Here is an 18,541-nt window from a genome sequence, read left to right as displayed (position 1 = left end):
GAATGAGAATTGAATCCATGGCACATATGTGATAGGCAAGCATTCTACCACACATCTGCATGGCCTGTCAAGAAAAATCAACCTTGCTTTTGCATATTAATGATTGTTGGTAAGCTTCCAACTTTAGAGCCGATTTTTTATAGAATTTTTGAGACCTGCATCAAACTGATTTTGCTAACTGATATTTGATTTATGAACTCCACATACCATAAATGCAAAAACAAAGGTACAAAATCCAGTTTCCATGTGGTCCCCTTGTGAGTGAGTGAACATATGATCTTGATCCACTTTATGTAAGACCAATATCTCTCAAGTCTTCTGGTCAGATTAGTTGGCACTGACAGCTCCTCACATTGCTCTTCTAAAGCTCATTTTCCCCCATTCAGCTTTTGTGTCACCAAGACCTCAACTTTGCTTAAATCTGTGACAAAGCTCCCTTTCCTTCCTTTGCAATTTACTAACAAGAGTACTGATCACATTGGATCTTTCCTATCCCTCATGACCTCATTGTCCCATCTGGTCTAAAGCTCTTTTTCACTGAAGTGAACACAAGTGAAAATGCCACAGATTGTGTTTGCTTTGCATTCCCTTGTGTTAGCTTGAATTCCACTGGTTGTCAGTCTTTTAGCAAATTATAAAATGGACGTTGGTTTCTCTTGTCTTCGGGGTTAGCAATACAGATCGATTTGGTTGTTGTTGACATGAGTTGCATAAGTGGTGGAGTGGTCTGGAAGAATGTAATGTTGCTGAGAGAAGAATATACAAGTGCTTTTGAGATTGAAGGGATTTCAGCACAAATGCCAAGCCAAAAGAGGTACGACTAGTACAAAACTGCCAACGCACCTAAAGGTTCTACTGGAGCCAAGAGAAATACAGTAAATTCATTAGATGCTTGCTTCAGGCAGGATCAAAGTGAAAGCACAAGCTTTTTAATTTTTTTTATTAAAAAGGGAAAGCACAATAAATTTCCACGAGAGTAAATAAGTGTGAATAATTTACAAGACTTTCCAAGTGATTTACGGACATCTCGCAGAATTGGGTGTACTGCCAGACACTGTAACTCAGCATCTTCATCTAGTGTTTCGTGAGACTGGTCACTTTGCTGACTGGGTTGCATATTCATGCTTAGATAGTGCCCGCTATGCCATCCACACCCGCTGGGGCTGTTTCTTGCAGTGGTATTCGACTTCAGGCATTTCCTCTTTTGTCTGCACCCCTTGCAGCTGTCTCCCATGGTGCCAGCCATCCCATGGCATTCTGTATTAGGTATGTGCCCGCCAAGTGTCCCTAGCACTACAATGATGCTGATCACTGTAAAACTTCCTTAAGCTATTCACAACTACTGCACCTTTCTCTCATGGTCATGTCATCCTCCTGGCATTCTGAATTCAGTACGCCCTTGTAAGGTGTGCTTCCTGTGACATCACGCTGCAGCTGGCGTCGCATATTATGTTGTCTGCGCACTGCTGCAGCAATCTCTTATGGTGGTAGCCGCCACCTGGTGTTGCGTATTATGTCTGCTCCCTGGTTGTGCGGTGCCTGGGGTTTTGAGTGGTTGGTGCTGTTCCCTATCTTGTCTGTGACAACTGTGGCTGTCTCCCATGGAGGTAGTTGCCACCTCGTGCTCCATATGAGGTCTGATTCCTGTGATTATGCTCCCAGTCATCTGAGGTTCATTCTCAGACAAGGGAATTTTTTTCCGGCATTTCTGTAGTAGTTCCAAAGCCAGATTCCATGTTGTACTGATCTGGTATCCTGCTTCCCAGTTGATCAGGTTCTCCGCCACCTTGATTTCAATAGATTCATTGATGATACTGTCCCAGAATCTGGGGGTCTGACCCAGGATCCTGGTTCTGTCATAATTCATGGTGTGTTCAAGTTCCAGACAATGCTCTGCTATTGCTGATTTTGTGGCCTGTCATAGCCTGGTATGTCTTTAGTGTTACTAACAACAGAAGATGAATAAGAAGAAGAGACTAGGAAGGTAGCCTTTCTCACAATGGAGAAGGAACAAGAAAAATACACTAGGAAGGTAGCCTTTCTACTATATGCAGGGCCTATTCCTGCTAAGATCAGTAGAATCCTGGAAAAACACAAAATCAACAGTTTGTTCTGCACACCCAGCAAGATCAGGGAGCTCTTTGAAATAGTCAAGGATATCTGGTGTTAAGAAAACCTGGTATTTACCTTATACCTTGCAGATACGGTATGTCTTACATTGCTCAAACTCCCAGAACAATGGACATAAGATGTATTTGCTTGTATCTGCTTCCATCTGTGTAGTTTCGAGGGGGCTTATGGTGTACTGTGAAATGCCTCTGGTTTAATCCATTTGTGTTCCACATCTTCATCCTCCAAGCTGAATGTTGTAGGCTTTGACTGCCCACTTACTCTACACTTAATTTCCTATCACCTTGTTAAACAAAAATATACTTTTCTTAGCATTCCTTGTAAGACACACAGTCATTCATGCTATGCTATTCCTTTGTACCAACTGATTAATATTTTCTGTTTCCAATCTGTACAAATTAAAGCTCTCCTTTGTCAGTAAAATTACTGATGTTTCAAAACAGTATGTACACAGTTGGAGAGTGACAGAAGGGTTGAGAAGATATGTCTTTAATCTCAAATTGTTTACACAAGTGCAACGGCAATTTAGAAATAAGATTCAGTAATACAAATCTGTGAGAGGAAGTAATCTTAACAGAACAAGTTAATAGTATGAATTCTCAGACTCTAGAAGTTAGATTACAAGTAATCCTGGATAGTAAATGTTTTGGATAATTTCATTTTTGAACACACATACTAAAAATGTAATCAAAGTTGAAAGAAATCATATGAGAATAATGGTACAAATGACAACGTTACCTACTAGGCAAGGAAGGAAGGAATAACACACATCAAAGAAAGGAAAAATAAAAGGGGTGTAACAAACATGTTGTTTCCTAAAGGAAGCAACAGAAACAATGAAAGGCAACTACACAAAGAATACAGAAATGTGTCCCAAGAGAGCTTCAGTTGCCGTGGTTAGCCTAAAAAAAAGGTAATGCAATAATGTGTATAACATTTATGTCTTTAATTTAAGGGATCTTCACGATCCACAAAAAACAATGTGTCAAAGTGAAATTGTGACGACTAAATTGTAGTAGGGCAGCAGAGATGCCTCTGAGTATGTATGTAACAATCTCAGTGGGCAGAGGTCTTAGGCATTCTGCCTACTGCATGCATTTGGCAAAGAGTATTCAAGTTGCTCAAAAACAAGATAGCACAAAGAACATAGCTGGACAACATTCTGCATCATGAATCGCTGGCAGATTAGGGGTCAGCCACAGCCAGTGTAAGGCAGGCCAAGAGTTTTTGATGGGCCAAAGCGGAATGCTCCTTTTACCAGGAATGACAGTCACGAGTATCAAATAATATCCAGTGCTGAGCCACAAGAAAGCATAAATTTATATTTGCTTGGTGATCCGGACACCAGGAGGAAAATGACATTACAAGTTCGTGGTACCCTCCATTGGTAATGCTGGAATTCAATATGGTGTTGGCCCACCCTTAGCCTTGATGACAGCTTCCACTCTCGCAGGCATAGGTTCAGTCAGATGCGGGAAGGTTTCTTGGGAATAGCAGCCCTTTCTTCACGGAGTGCTGCACTGAGGAGAAGTATCGATGTCAGTCGGTGAGGCCTGGCATGAAGATGGCATTCCAAAACATCCCAAAGGTGTTCTACAGGATTCAGGTCAGGACTATGTGCAGGTCAGTCCATTACAGAGATGTTATTGGCCTGTAACCACTCCGCTACAGGCTGTGCATTATGCACAGGTGCTCAATCGTGTTGAAAGTTGCAATCACCACCCCCAAATTGCTCTTCAACAATGGGAAGCAAGAAAGTGCTTAAAACATCAATGTAGGCCTGTGCTGTGATAGTGCCATGCAAAAAAACATGGAAAACATAACCACACCATAACAGCACCGCCTCTGAATTTTACTGTTGGCACTACACACGCTGGCAGGTGTTGTTCACTGGGCATTCGCCATACCCACGCCCTGCCATCGCATCGCCACATTGTGTACCATGATTGTTCACTCCACACAACATTTTTCCACTGTTCAATCGTCCAATGTTTACACACCTTACACCAATCGAGGTGTCATTTGTCATTTACCTGTCAGAGGTCTCTGTCGGTCAGCAGATGAGGTCGGCCTATATGCTTTTGTGCTGTGTGTCCCTTCACGTTTCCACTTCACTATCACATCGGAAACAGTGGACCTAGGGATGTTTAGGAGTGTTGAAATCTCGTGTACAGATGTATGACACAAGCAACACTCAATCACCTGACCACGTTCGAAGTCCACGAGTTCCGCGAAGTGCCTGATTCTGCTCTCTCACAATGTCTAATGACTACTGAGGTCGCTGATATGGAGTACCTGGCAGTAGGTGGCATCACAATGCACCTAACATGAAAAACATATGTTTTTGGGGGTGTCCATATACTTTTGATCACATAGTGTATGTATTTACATGCTCAGAAATACATCTTACTAACTAAAAGCTATTGGGAAGAAACTTGTTGATGATGAAAAAGATGGAGGGAGGACATTATATCATTGACTATGGAATGGTGAACATCACTGCCTTTCAGTGTGAGTAGATAACAAATCAAAGAACTAGTCAAAATTTTGTGAACATCTTCTACTTAAATAAACTGAATGAAATTGCAAGAAAGACACCTAGTAGATGCGGTTAAGAGGTAAATATTTAAAAAATGTTCATCAGAAAGGGTAAGACTGGAGGATTTACGTTCTCATACATGTGCCTGTTGTAGAGTAAGAAATATCGCATGGCATTCATGCTTGTGACTTGTGGTCACTGGAAATTTTCTTGAGACCAGAGCTCTCAGATAAATGGTCAATATCATTGAGCACTAGTCAGACTAAAATCTTTCAATCAAATAAGAGAAGTGCAGATCAGCGAGGCAGTAACTGTAATAGAGTGCATGGCAAGGGGATTTTTTGTGACCAATCTTTCTAATGCAAAAATCAAGCGCAAAAGGATTACATAGGGAAGTTACAAAACTGGTGACACTGTCAAAGGATCACTGGAAATTATGTTAAGGAGACTATTTCTGATCAATATAAATTTAGGAATGTGTAGTACAAGAATGAGAATGCGGTGATGAAACCCCTGACTTGATCACAAGTGAGAGAAGACAAATGCAGCATTGATGTCAACCCATATGAGACAATGAGGCGACACCCGACCTGACCATAAATGGGAGGCAACCACACCACCGCCTGTGGTTCTGATGTGATCCTTCAACTCAGGAATGGTGGCACAACATGTTCAGAACACTTATTGCTTCAGGTAGTCCCAAAGGAAAAAGTCTGAACATGAAAGGTCAGGTGAGGGAGGCGGCCAGGAAACGTCACCAAAACGGGAAATTACTATACCAGGAAATGTCTGTCCCAAGAAATCCATGCAAATTCTGGCCACCATTCCTGTGTTGAAGGATCGCATCAGAACTGCAGTCGGCAATGTCCCAGGGAATATGTTACGCCAAGTTATGGGAAGCTTCCAATGCCGCCTAGATTAATGTGTTGTGCAGAGGGGGCATCATTTGACAGGAGGCACACTCAAAAAATAAATGGACAATGACTTACACACTGGTAAATGGCATACCTTTAACTATTAATTGACATAAGAGGTAATAAATGAATTACCTGCCTGTTGGTGTGTTTTTAATATCCTACCATGAACGCTGCTGCACCCTGTATTACAATAATTCATGGAATATAAGAGAATCTTGGATGGAATTCATGGATGCAGGGAGCTATCTCTGGAGGAAGTGCCAGAAGAAATGGGAATTGTTCTGCAGTGGAACTAAGGATGAAACTTTTGAAGGCGAATTTCCTAAATACCAATAGGCAGGTCTAACCACAGGAGAGTCTGGAGAGTTGGGAAGGAATTCTATAGGCATACATAAAATATTGGCCTGGCCTCTCCAATATTTCGATGTTCATGGAAGGGAGATTGATTACGGATTAGAACGAATGTTTTTTTTTTTTATCTAATTTTGTTCTATATTGTTCGTTGAAATTTTGTTCGTGGCGGACGTCTGATTACACCTGTTCCGGTTGTTCGGTGATCCGTTCACTCAGTTTTTTTATTACAGAGCGTTGCCAGCCCTCTGAGCTGAGCTACCGTGCCGGCAACTTAAGTAGCTGTAGTAACAGTTTACACAGAAAGATGAAAGTCTTGATATAGTATGAGATGTTTGCACTTCAGGAAATGAGCATGGTGTTTCTAGGATCTGTAAAGCACATAACATTCAGGAGGTGAGTTGTTCTGGTTAAAGGTGGGAAGCCTGACAAAATAATGTGGTGTACACAGTGAGAATTGAGTGACATATGGATCCCAGAATCAGTTCAAATCTGGTTCATGAGTGGAGCATAAAAAGAGATAACTTTACAGGTTTCTGGGACAGAAGTATTTACAAGTGAATTGTGTATATGGGGTTATCGGCTGGAAAACTAGTATTGCTCTCGAGTACAGATATCAAGACTGGAAATAGTAATAGACACAAAAAGCTAATTTGATTTTCTCAATAATACTCCCACACTTGAGTATATTTAGTTTTGAGATCTGTATGTGGGTAATCCCCCCCACACCTCCTAAACCATGGACCTTGGCGTTTGTGGGGAGGCTTGCGTGCCTCAGCGATACAAACAGCTGTACCATAGGTGCAACCACAACGGAGGGGTATCCACTGAGAGGGGAGACAAACACATGGTTCCTGAAGAGGGGCAGCAGCCTTTTCAGTAGTTGCAGTGGCAACAGTCCGGATAATTGACTGATCTGGCCTTTTAACATCAACAAAAGTGGCCTTGCTTTGCTGGTACTGCAAATGGCTGGAAGCAAGAGGAATCTACAGCTGTAATTTTTCCTGAGGGCATGCAGATCTACTGTATGTAAAATGGAGCACTGCATCAAACCAGTCTTTGGACTGAAGACCACCACCACAACAACAACAACAACAACAACAACAACATGTGTGTGTCATATTATATAGTTCAAGAATAAATTCAACATAACAAAAAGCAAATACAATAATGTTTCATAGTTACAATGCCAAGAAAATTGAGAATCCTAGATTCAACTGTGGGAATTTAGATATACATGAAGTAGATGGTAATGTGTTCACCAATCTATCAATCTAGTGTTACAGCCATATAATAATATATTATCTACGAGTACAATATCAGTGCTAAGTTAATAATCTATATGTTTAGAATTAATAATTATGAAGAACTGTTCTAAATGAAAGAAAACCTGCAATAATTTGCTACAAGAAACTGGAGGAGGCAGAAACAATCATGATGCGAAGAGAATGTACTATAACTTTTTTACAGGAATTTTTTCAGTTTGTACGAGGGTTGTCCAGAAAATAAGTTCAGATCGGCCGCGAAATGGAAACCACTGGGAAAATCCGGTAAAGCTTTGCACAGATGTGTTGGGCAGTGTCTCTAGTATGCCTGTCGATCTTTTCAGTTTTGAGTGAACAGTGAGCACATAAAGATGTGTAGGGAATATCGTCTCCCACCAAGTATGAGGGCCTGGTTAGAGATTTTGCCTGTGTCATGCAGCCAAAATAACACAACTGTCGAGCAGTTCCTTCTTCATGCCAATTCTCGGCTGCACACTGCAGGGGCAATGAAGATGCTCCTGCAGCATTCTTGATGAAAAGTGTTTGATCACCCACAGTACAGTCCGTAATTGGCTCCCCCCCCCACCCCAAGAGTCTCATCTCTATTCACAAGAACCGCTGGCTATGAAGGCAAAACTTTTCCACAGACGACAAGCTGCAGACCAGTGCAGATAACTGTCCAAAAGCACAGGCGGCTGCTTTCTATGACGAGGATATTGGAAAGTTGACTAGAAGTCGGAGCGGCAACTATGCAGGGAAGTTAGTGGAAGGTGTACCTAACTGTTGCAAATAAAATATTTCTGGTTTTCACTGTGGTTTCCATTTCGCGACTGATCGGAACTTACTTTCTAGAAAACCCTCGTATAAGGTGACCCTGTCAGTGAAATTTAAAATTAAACATCAGAAAAATTCTACACCATTTCTTCAGTTGGGAACGATTGGAAAGAATACTTAAAAAGTATCAAAGGGAGGATTTTTTATAACAATGATATAATAAAAAGTGATAATAATTATAGGAATGGAGGTGGTTGATAATGAAATCAACTTAGGGTGTTCTGTGAAGGGCCAAAGTGCAGTCTTCCTGTTGTCAGGGATAATGATGGTCATTAGTATAATATTATCGCCCAATATCCAGTACCGAACAACAGTAAAGGATAAATTTGTATTTTCTTAGCAATAATGTTTTAAGTACGTATACATGTTATGTTGTAGATAAGTAAGGGGCAAGGAAACTGAAGCCACTGCAAATGTAAGATAGACTCAGTACGTGGAAAATTCATGGTCAGCTGTTATCAATGAAAGCCAAGTAGTTGGCTATAAGGAAGAGCTGTCATCCGCAAAAGTCAAAGTTATTTTTACCAAAGGGGCAGAAACGCACGCTTCTTCAATTGTTTAATGAGGTCGACATTTTTTTTCCCTACAGTCTCTCTGGATTTTAGAAGTAATAACAAATGTGAATTAATGATATACAATGGGAATGCATTGCAAATTTGGAAATGGGCCTGACGTAAAGAAAGTTTCTGACATGTAAACAGTAAGCCACTGTTTCAAATTTTTCTCGGTCATGTTCAAAAGGGTTCATGTCTGGAGACCGTGCTGGCCACTCTAGTGGAGCGATGTCGTTATCCTGAAGGAAGTCATTCACAAGATGCACAGGATGGGGACGCAAATTGTCGTCCTTGAAGATGAATGCCTCACCAAATATGGTGGCACTATCAGTCGGAGGATGGCATTCACGTATCATACAGCCATTACGGTACCTTCCATGACCACCAGTGGTGTATGTCGGGCCCACATAGTGCCACCTCAAAACATCAGGGAACCTCCACCTTGCTGCAGTCGCAAGACAGTGTGTCTAAGGCATTCAGCCTTAAAGGGTTGCCTCCAAACAGGTCTCCCACAATTGTCTGGTTGAAGGCATATGCGACACTCATCGGTGAAGAGAACGTGATTCCAATCCTGAGCGGTCCATTCGGCATGTTGTTGGGCCCATCTGTACCGCGCTGCATGGTGTTGTGGCTGCAAAGATGGATCTCGCCATGGGTGTCAGAAGTGAAGTTGCGCATCATGCAGCCTAATGCGCACAGTTTGAGACGTAACACAACGTCCTGTGGCTGCACAGAAAGCATTATTCAACATGGTGGCATTGCTGTCAGGATTCATCCAAGCCATAATCTGTAGGCAGCGGTCATCCACTGCAGTAGTAGCCCTTGGGCAGCCTGAGCAAGGCATGTCATCAACAGTTCCTGTCTCTGTATATCTCTTCCATGTCTGAATAACATAACTTCGGTTCACTCTGAGACGCCTGGATACTTCCCTTGTTGAGAGCCCTTCCTGGCACAAAGTAACAATGCAGACGCGATCAAACCACAGTATTGACCATCGAGGCACGGTTGAACTACAGACAACGTGAACTGTGTACCTCCTTCCTGGTGGAATGACTGGAACTGATCGGCTGTTGGAATGCCTCCATCTAATAGGCGTTGCTCGTGTGTGGTTGTTTTCATCTTTGGGCAGGTTTAGTGGCACCTCTGAACAGTCAAAGGGCCTGTGTCTGTGATACAATGTAAACAGTAAATGCTTATCTTCAGGAGTTATGGGAACTGGGGTGATGCAAAACTTTTTTTGACGTGCTCATCACACTTCCCTGGAGCACTCCTTATGATATCCTTTCTCTGATGAATACTCACCATTGAGGGCAACATAGTGAGTTCTGTTATTTAAGGAGTCTTCAAGCCACTCACATATCTATGTTCCAATTTCATATGCTCATACCTTCGTTAACAGCCTGCAACGTGTCAAATGCTTTCCAGAACTCTAAAAATATGGAATCTGCCTGCTGCCCTTCATCTATAATTCTCAACATATAATGAGAAAAGGGCAAGCTGAGTTTTTCCAAGCAATGCTTTCTAGAACCATGCCGATTTGTGCACATAAGTTTCTCAGTCTCAAGAAGATTATTATATTCAAACTGAGAATATGTTCAAGGATTCTGCAGAGAACAGAAGTTGGGGATATTGGTCTGTAATTATGTGGGTCTGTTTTTTTTTTTTTTTTTTTTTTTTTACCTTTCTTATGTACTGGAGTCTCCTGTGCTTTTTTTCCAGTCACTTGGGACTTTGTGCTGTGTGAGACATTCATGATTAACGCAAGCTAGGTTAGGGGCCAATGCCTCATTGTGTCTATACCCAATGAATGAAGAAGAACAACAACAGTCTTCGGGTGCAGGTGGTATACCTGACAAAACAGTAAAATGGTGTAGCGAAGTCCCTGTAAAATATCACTGACACAGTTACACAACAGTTCACTTGAATCAGGGACTTTCCCTTCTTGTCTAAAAATTGAAACCAGTATACCACAAAGGAAATATAGAAGAAGTTGGCAATAACAGGCCAGTCACTCTCGTTGTCTGGCTTCTCAATAATTTTACAGGCATTTTTCCATGAAAGACTTATAGGTTTTAGCAAATTCTGTCCATAGCACACTAGTAGTTTAGGAAGAACCACTCAACCAGCCCTGCTATTTATGAATTCTTGAGCGAAATTTACCAGAAAGGGGACAATTGACAATATATCACTGGTGTATGCCTTGTGTTCAAAGACATTTGAATTACAGACCATGAAGCCAGAGGCATAGCTAACCTTTGCAAACGTAAACAAATAGTGGAAATATAACATACTGAACGTAACAGAATTACAAACCATTACCCAGAATACCAAGAAGTGAAATATGGTGTTCCCCATGGATCAGCAAAGGGATCAGTGCTGTTGTTCCTATATGTAAATGACCCACACTCCAATACATATAGTCAAAATGATTATCAGTTTGCTCATGACACAAGCTTTCTCATCAGTGCAAAAACAAAAAACTTACCACATGAATATATAACAAAGAAGATAGCATAGCAAGATGATTTGCACACTATCAGATAATCACAATTGAAGAAAAAACTGTAGAAATGGACTTCCATAATGTCAACGAAAAGGTCCCACAAACTATAAATATCCACTTGTCAAACATAGTTGTACATAGAGTTGACATAACAAAGTTTCTCAGGTTGTGGATCCAGGGCAGTGTCAGGTGGCAAATTCATATTGGCAAACTCATTAAAAAATTGAGCACATTCTACTATGCGATGAGCATTCATGAAAACTGCACCAGCAGACTGCCTCAAAATTGTGTACTATGTAAACATTCAGTTGCTTCTGAAGTACAGAGTCACTTTCTGTGGAGCTTCCCCTAACATTATTAAGCTATTCAGTATCCAAAACACAATCGTGGAAGATACGACACACAAACTGCAATTTTCACAAAGCATTATGCAACTCAAAATAACACATTCTTCCCCAAAAATGTACACATCCACAACACAATAAATGTATCTCCATATGCACAGAACATAAACTAAGCTTTGTCAAATGGTTTTCTGCATCTAGTAAAAAAGATATTTAGAAAATTCCAAAATAATACACAGTCAGTAAACAGTATTACAGGATTCAATACTGCAATGAAGGCATATCTTAACCATTGCTTCTACAACCTGGAAGGGTTGTCTGATAAATAATAAAGTGCCAATACCAATACTAATTAATGTACCAGTATTATCCACTGAAACCATAGCAGCATTGTAACCCCTGAACCAACACTAATAATGCACCAATAATCTGCACTGTAACCTCAAACTTCACATAAAAGAATTCTGATAACAAGTCTCCAACATTAATTGGTCAAATGGCCTGAGATATAACGAATACCTTCATAAAAATGGTATTTTATACATTGTTGTTGTTGTTGTGGTCTTCAGTCCTGAGACTGGTTTGATGCAGCTCTCCATCCTACTCTGTCCTGTGCAAGCTTCTTCATCTCCCAGTACCTACTGCAACCTACATCCTTCTGAATCTGCTTAGTGTATTCATCTCTTGGTCTCCCCCTACGATTTTTACCCTCCACACTGCCCTCCAATAGTAAATTGGTGATCCCTTGATGCCTCAGAACATGTCCTACCAACCGATCCCTTCTTCTGGTCAAGTTGTGCCACAAACTTCTCTTCTCCCCAATCCTATTCAATACTTCCTCATTAGTTATGTGATCTACCCATCTAATCTTCAGCATTCTTCTGTAGCACCACATTTCGAAAGCTTCTATTCTCTTTTTGTCCAAACTATTTATCGTCCATGTTTCACTACCATACATGGCTACACTCATACAAATACTTTCAGAAATGACTTCCTGACACTTAAATCTATACTGGATGTTAACAAATTTCTCTTCTTCAGAAACGCTTTCCTTGCCATTGCCAGTCTACATCTTATATCCTCTCTACTTCAACCATCATCAGTTATTTTGCTCCCCAAATAGCAGATCTCCTTTCCTACTTTAAGCGTCTCATATCCTAATCCAATTCCCTCAGCATCACCAGACTTAATTCGACTACATTCCATGATCCTCGTTTTGCTTTTGTTGATGTTCATCTTATATCCTCCTTTCAAGACACCGTCCATTCCGTTCAACTGCTCTTACAAGTCCTTTGCTGTCTCTGACAGAATTACAATGTCATCGGCAAACCTCAAAGTTTCTATTTCTTCTCCTTGGATTTTAATACCTACTCAGAATTTTTCTTTTGTTTCCTTTACTGCATGCTCAATATACAGATTGAATAACATCGGGGAGAGGCTACAACCCTGTCTTACTCCCCTCCCAACCACTGCTTCCCTTTCATGTCCCTCGACTCTTATAACTGCCATCTGCCTTCTGTACAAATTGTAAATAGCCTTTCGCTCCCTGTATTTTACCCCTGCTACCTTCAGAATTTGAAAGAGAGTATTCCAGTCAACATTGTCAAAAGCTTTCTCTAAGTCTACAAATGCTAGAAACGTAGGTTTGCCTTTCCTTAATCTTTCTTCTAAGATAAGTCGTAAGGTCAGTATTGCCTCACGTGTTCCAGTATTTCTACGGAAACCAAACTGATCTTCCCCGAGGTCGGCTTCTACTAGTTTTTCCATTCGTCTGTAAAGAATTCGCGTTAGTGTTTTGCAGCTGTGACTTATTAAACTGATAGTTCGGTAATTTTCACATCTGTCAACACCTGCTTTCTTTGCGATTGGAATTATTATATTCTTCTTGAAGTCTGAGGGTATTTCGCCTGTTTCATACATCTTGCTCACCAGATGGTAGAGTTTTGTCAGGACTGCCTCTCCCAAGGCCGTCAGTAGTTCCAATGGAATGTTGTCTACTCCGGGGGCCTTGTTTAGACTCAGGTCTTTCAGCGCTCTGTCAAACTCTTCACGCAGCATCGTATCCCATTTCATCTTCATCTACATCCTCTTCCATTTCCATAATATTATCCTCAAGTACATCGCTCTTGTATAAACCCTCTATATACTCCTTCCACCTTTCTGCCTTCCCTTCTTTGCTTAGAACTGGGTTGCCATCTGAGCTCTTGATATTCATACAAGTCGTTCTCTTCTCTCCAAAGGTCTCTTTAATTTTCCTGTAGGCAGTATCTATCTTACCCCTAGTGAGATAAGCCTCTACATCCTTACATTTGTCCTCTAGCCATCCCTGCTTAGCCATTTTGCACTTCCTGTCGATCTCATTTTTAAGACGTTTGTATTCCTTTTTGCCTGCTTCATTTACTGCATTTTTATATTTTCTCCTTTCATCAATTAAATTCAGTATTACTTCTTTTACCCAAGGATTTCTACTAACCCTCGTCTTTTTACCTACTTGATCCTCTGCTGCCTTCACTACTTCATCCCTCAAAGCTACCCATTCTTCTTCTACTGTATTTCTTTCCCCCATTCCTGTCAATTGTTCCCTTATGCTCTCCCTGAAACTCTGTACAACCTCTGGTTCTTTCAGTTTATCCAGGTCCCATCTCCTTAAATTCCCACCTTTTTGCAGGTTCTTCAGTTTTAATCTACAGTTCATAACCAATAGATTGTGGTCAGAGTCCACATCTGGCCCTGGAAATGTCTTACAATTTCAAACCTGGTTCATAAATCTCTGTCTTACCATTATATAATCTATCTGATACCTTTTAGTATCTCCAGGGTTCTTCCATGTATACAAATTTTCTAACCTACCTGCCCAATTAAGGGATCTGACATTCCACGCTCCGATCCGTAGAACGCCAGTTTTCTTTCTCCTGATAACGACATCCTCTTGAGTAGCCCCCGCCCGGAGATCCGAATGGGGGACTATTTTACCTCCGGAATATTTTACCCAAGAGGACGCCATCATCATTTAATCATACAGTAAAGCTGCATGCCCTCAGGAAAAATTATGGCCGTAGTTTCCCCTTGCTTTCAGCCGTTCGCAGTACCAGCACAGCAAGGCCATTTTGGTTATTGTTACAAGGCCAGATCAGTCAATCATCCAGACTGTTGCCCTTGCAACTACTGAAAAGGCTGCTGCCCCTCTTCAGGAACCACACGTTTCTCTGGCCTCTCAACAGATACCCCTCCGTTGTGGTTGTACCTACGTTACGGCTATCTGTATCGCTGAGGCACGCAAGCCTCCCCACCAACGGCAAGGTCCATGGTTCATGGGGGGTATCGTATACATTAGTTACATTAAATTCCAAACACTAAGTATGCATATAAGAGCAAGAGATTATCTCATAAAGAAAGAACGTAGCAGAACTGTACACAACAAAGTAAGAAATGCAAAAGGCGGTTGTATATTCTACAAACCTCACAATGAAGAGCACCTGAGCTACCATCTTCTGTAATTCGTTCTGCATCACACTGGTCTGAAGATTTGTTACCACACACATTAATGAATGATTCCCCTTCTCCACAGTCAAATATTGCTACAGATTTTGATTCGACAGGTACTTCTGGTATGAACTGTATAGTAAAAAACGTTACTAAAACAAGTACTTCACAGAGAATGAACATCATTTTCTGACGTCGAAAATGGTCCGCAACAGCACCAAGTAATGGCTTGGCGAGCATTCCCATAATTGGCAGTATCGTGTAGATTAAACCAACAACTACACTGGAGAATCCAAGCTGTCGGGCATACGTTGGTAAGTAAGGCACCACTGGAGCTGTACCTGAATAACCAGGAAATGCATCTGTAGAGCACTAACCATAACAAAAATGTCACTTTTTATGCATTCTGTCAGCTATAAAAAGATGACATTAATGGTGCTTCAAAAACTGACTTTTGTAAATATAACTTACCGGCGTTGAACAGAAAGTACTGCCCTTTGACAGGGAGTAAATCTGCGTTAATTTTTATCTTCATTGTCAGTTTTCGCAAATAATGTCCTTTTATATTTATAAAAATCTTTTGGAAACAAACCACACGCGTGTGCTAGTCACGGGTTCACCTTTAAAATACAAACACTTAACCACCAATATTGGGCACTACCACATATTCATCGAATAATATAACAGAAACAAGACAATTAACTAAAATATGAGGGTCAAACAATATTTGAAAACATATTCCTTCACTGCGAACTGAAAGTTCCTCCTACACTCGGTACGGTGGTTCCATGCAATGTTTGAAATCTGTAGCACAACTTCAATTGTTTATGTTGGCTACCCTGGAAAAAAATGTTCAGTAACAAAGATAAACCACAGTGGGAAAATGACACAACAACTTCCACACACCGCACAGCACAGATGTTACCAACATTATTTTGTGTTTTTAAGGATCGACAGCCGCTGTGAATTTTGAAGGAAATCTTTTTCCTGTCTTGGAAAATAATTTCCTTCAATAAATTATTTTGTGTAAACGGCAGTCCCCTCGCAAATGTCTGGCTCTAATAAAATATGCGTAGACATATCGTAGAATGTGGAGTGAGAATGACATGAAAAGTGCGCAAAACTGGATCCATACTGAATTATGACTGCGCGACAAATTGCTACGTGTGGACGAGAGATCGCCGCAAATATGTCGGGCGAAATATGTTTGAATTAGCTGTTTGTTCAGTCTAATTTCTTTCGTACTTGCGTATACAGTGAAACATAAAACGGTTGCTGAAGTCAGTGCTTTAGCGCGTTCATAAATGAATTTATTGAAATATGTAGGAGTCGCAAAAGTCTGTGGAAAATTAAGGCCAGGGATGGCATAAATATCATAAACTGGGGTGAATAGGGGCAGAATTTCAGGTTTTTAAATAATAAATCCGAAAATGCGATCTGATTATGAGTTTTTAATAATTAAAGCGGAAGATGGTATAGTCATTCAACTTGGAAACTAGGTATATTTGGTATTGTTTAATATAATTTGACAGCAAAGGACTTGGAAGATCAGTTGAACGGAATGGACAGTGTCTTGAAAGGAGGGTATAAGATGAACATCAACAAAAGCAAAACAAGGATAATGGAATGTAGTCGAATTAAGTCGGGTGATGCTGAGGGAATTAGATTAGGAAATGAGACACTTAAAGTAGTAAAGGAGTTTTGCTATTTGGGTAGTAAAATAACTGATGATGGTCGAAGTAGAGAGGATATAAAATGTACACTAGCAATGGCAAGGAAAGCGTTTCTGAAGAAGAGAAATTTGTTAACATTGAGAATTGATTTAAGTGTTAGGAAGTCGTTTCTGAAAGTATTTGTATGGAGTGTAGCCATGTACGGAAGTGAAATGTGGACGATAAATAGTTTAGACAAGAAGAGAATAGAAGTTTTCGACATGTGGTGCTACAGAAGAATGCTGAAGATTAGATGGGTAGATCATATAACTAATGAGGAGGTATTGAATAGGATTGGGGAGAAGAGAAGTTTATGGCACAACTTGACTAGAAGAAGGGTTCGGTTGGTAGGACATGTTCTGAGGCTTCACGGGATCACCAATTTAGCATTGGAGGGCAGCGTGGAGGGTAAAAATCATAGAGGGAGACCAAGAGATGAGTACACTAAGCAGATTCAGAAGGATGTAGTCTGCAGCATGTACTGGGAGATGAAGAAGCTTGCACAGGATAGAGTAGCATGGAGAGCTGCATAAAACCAGTCTCAGGACTGAAGACCACAGCAACAACAACAACATAATTTGTAGTTATTAGCAATTATAAAGTGTCCCTATTTACCACTTGGTAGGGGTCAATCGGGACAGTGATAAATATAACCCACAGAACCCTATTGCAACAGGCACAGGGGGCAAAAGCGACACATAAAAAGGTTTTTAAAAATAAAAATTAACCTTTAATACTTTAGAATATTAAAACATTATTTAAACATATGTTTGCCTCGTCTTATTAACGGTTCTTTCATGACTTGAATAGAGCCAAATTCAGATACATCTTCTACAACTGGGAAAACATAAACACTATCGTCTTTGGAGTTTTGTCTCAAAAATGATTTATTTATTTAGCATCCATGTCATCATACAAACGATATTGGACTTGTGATACATAGAAATTGACAATATAGAATATAGAAAATTAAATTGTCTAAAATTGGATTTGTCATACATAGAAATTAAAATATAGAATGTACAAAATTAAATTGTCTGTAATAAATGACAGCAAACTTACAGTTTCTTTCCACATAAATGGTTTATAGTAATTTGTTCCTCAATAACAATATATAACTAGTTCTATAGATGGTAAAGTATAATAAAAGCTGAAACAAACAATGATAAAAAATTTTGGAGTTAGTTTGTAAAGTCATTTTCTTGGTCTTCAAGATATTCATTTATTGAGTAGCAACATTTATTAATTAAAAATGTTCTCAGTTCCAATTTAAAATTTGTATTGTTCTTTAAATCTTTAATGTACTGAGGCAGTGCATTATAGAGGTTAATGCCCATGTGGCTTCCATGCTTCTGAGTTCGTGTTCTTCTTACTTGTTGTATGTGGAGATCATTCTTGTTCCTTGTGTTACAGTTGTGACAGTCTGCATTTGTGTGGAGATTGCTTAGATTAGCTTTGGTTAAGAGTACACATTTAAGTATATCGGCTGATGGCAGAGTAAGTATTCCTAACTTTTTGAAAAGAGGTCTGCAGTGAGCTTGTGTCGGACTGTGGGTAATTATTCGAACAGCCCGTTTTTGTAAAATTAAAATGTCTTTCAAATTAGATTTTGAGCCAGCCCAGAACACTATTCCAAATGAGGCAACAGAATGAAAGTATTCAAAGTATGCCATTCTGATGCCTTCTAGAGTGCAAACATCTGCAATAACTCTCAGTGCAAAGCAGGCTGAGTTATGTCTGTGTGTAAGAAATTTTACATGGTGTTACCAATTCATAACTTCATCTATATGCATTCTTAACACTTTTGCAAAGTGCACTCTCTCTATTAGTCTGTTATCCAGTTCTAGATTAATGTCTTCACCCTGAATCATTTTACCAAACTGTATGTAATTTGTTTTCTTTGCATTGA

The 18,541-nt window shown here is 40.2% G+C and overlaps 1 protein-coding gene across 2 annotated transcripts in view; it reads right to left on the bottom strand.

Moving 5' to 3' along the window:
• Nucleotides 1-15,713, bottom strand: part of LOC124612664 (major facilitator superfamily domain-containing protein 6) — a 148,887-nt gene extending 133,174 nt beyond the window's left edge. For both annotated transcript variants that reach the window (XM_047140988.1, XM_047140987.1), the window contains exons 1-2: nt 15,392-15,713; nt 14,897-15,261 (exon numbers count right to left, since the gene is read on the bottom strand). In XM_047140988.1, the coding sequence (XP_046996944.1) occupies nt 14,897-15,261; nt 15,392-15,455 (429 nt within the window). In that variant the 5' untranslated portion in view covers nt 15,456-15,713. The remainder of the gene's footprint in view (nt 1-14,896; nt 15,262-15,391) is intronic.
• Nucleotides 15,714-18,541: the final 2,828 nt, after the last annotated feature.

This window comes from Schistocerca americana, chromosome 4 (genome assembly GCF_021461395.2).
Source record: "Schistocerca americana isolate TAMUIC-IGC-003095 chromosome 4, iqSchAmer2.1, whole genome shotgun sequence".
Lineage (NCBI taxonomy): Eukaryota > Metazoa > Arthropoda > Insecta > Orthoptera > Acrididae > Schistocerca > Schistocerca americana.
The sequence above is the reverse complement of the archived record's forward strand: the minus strand, read 5'-3'. Positions and strand labels throughout refer to the sequence as shown.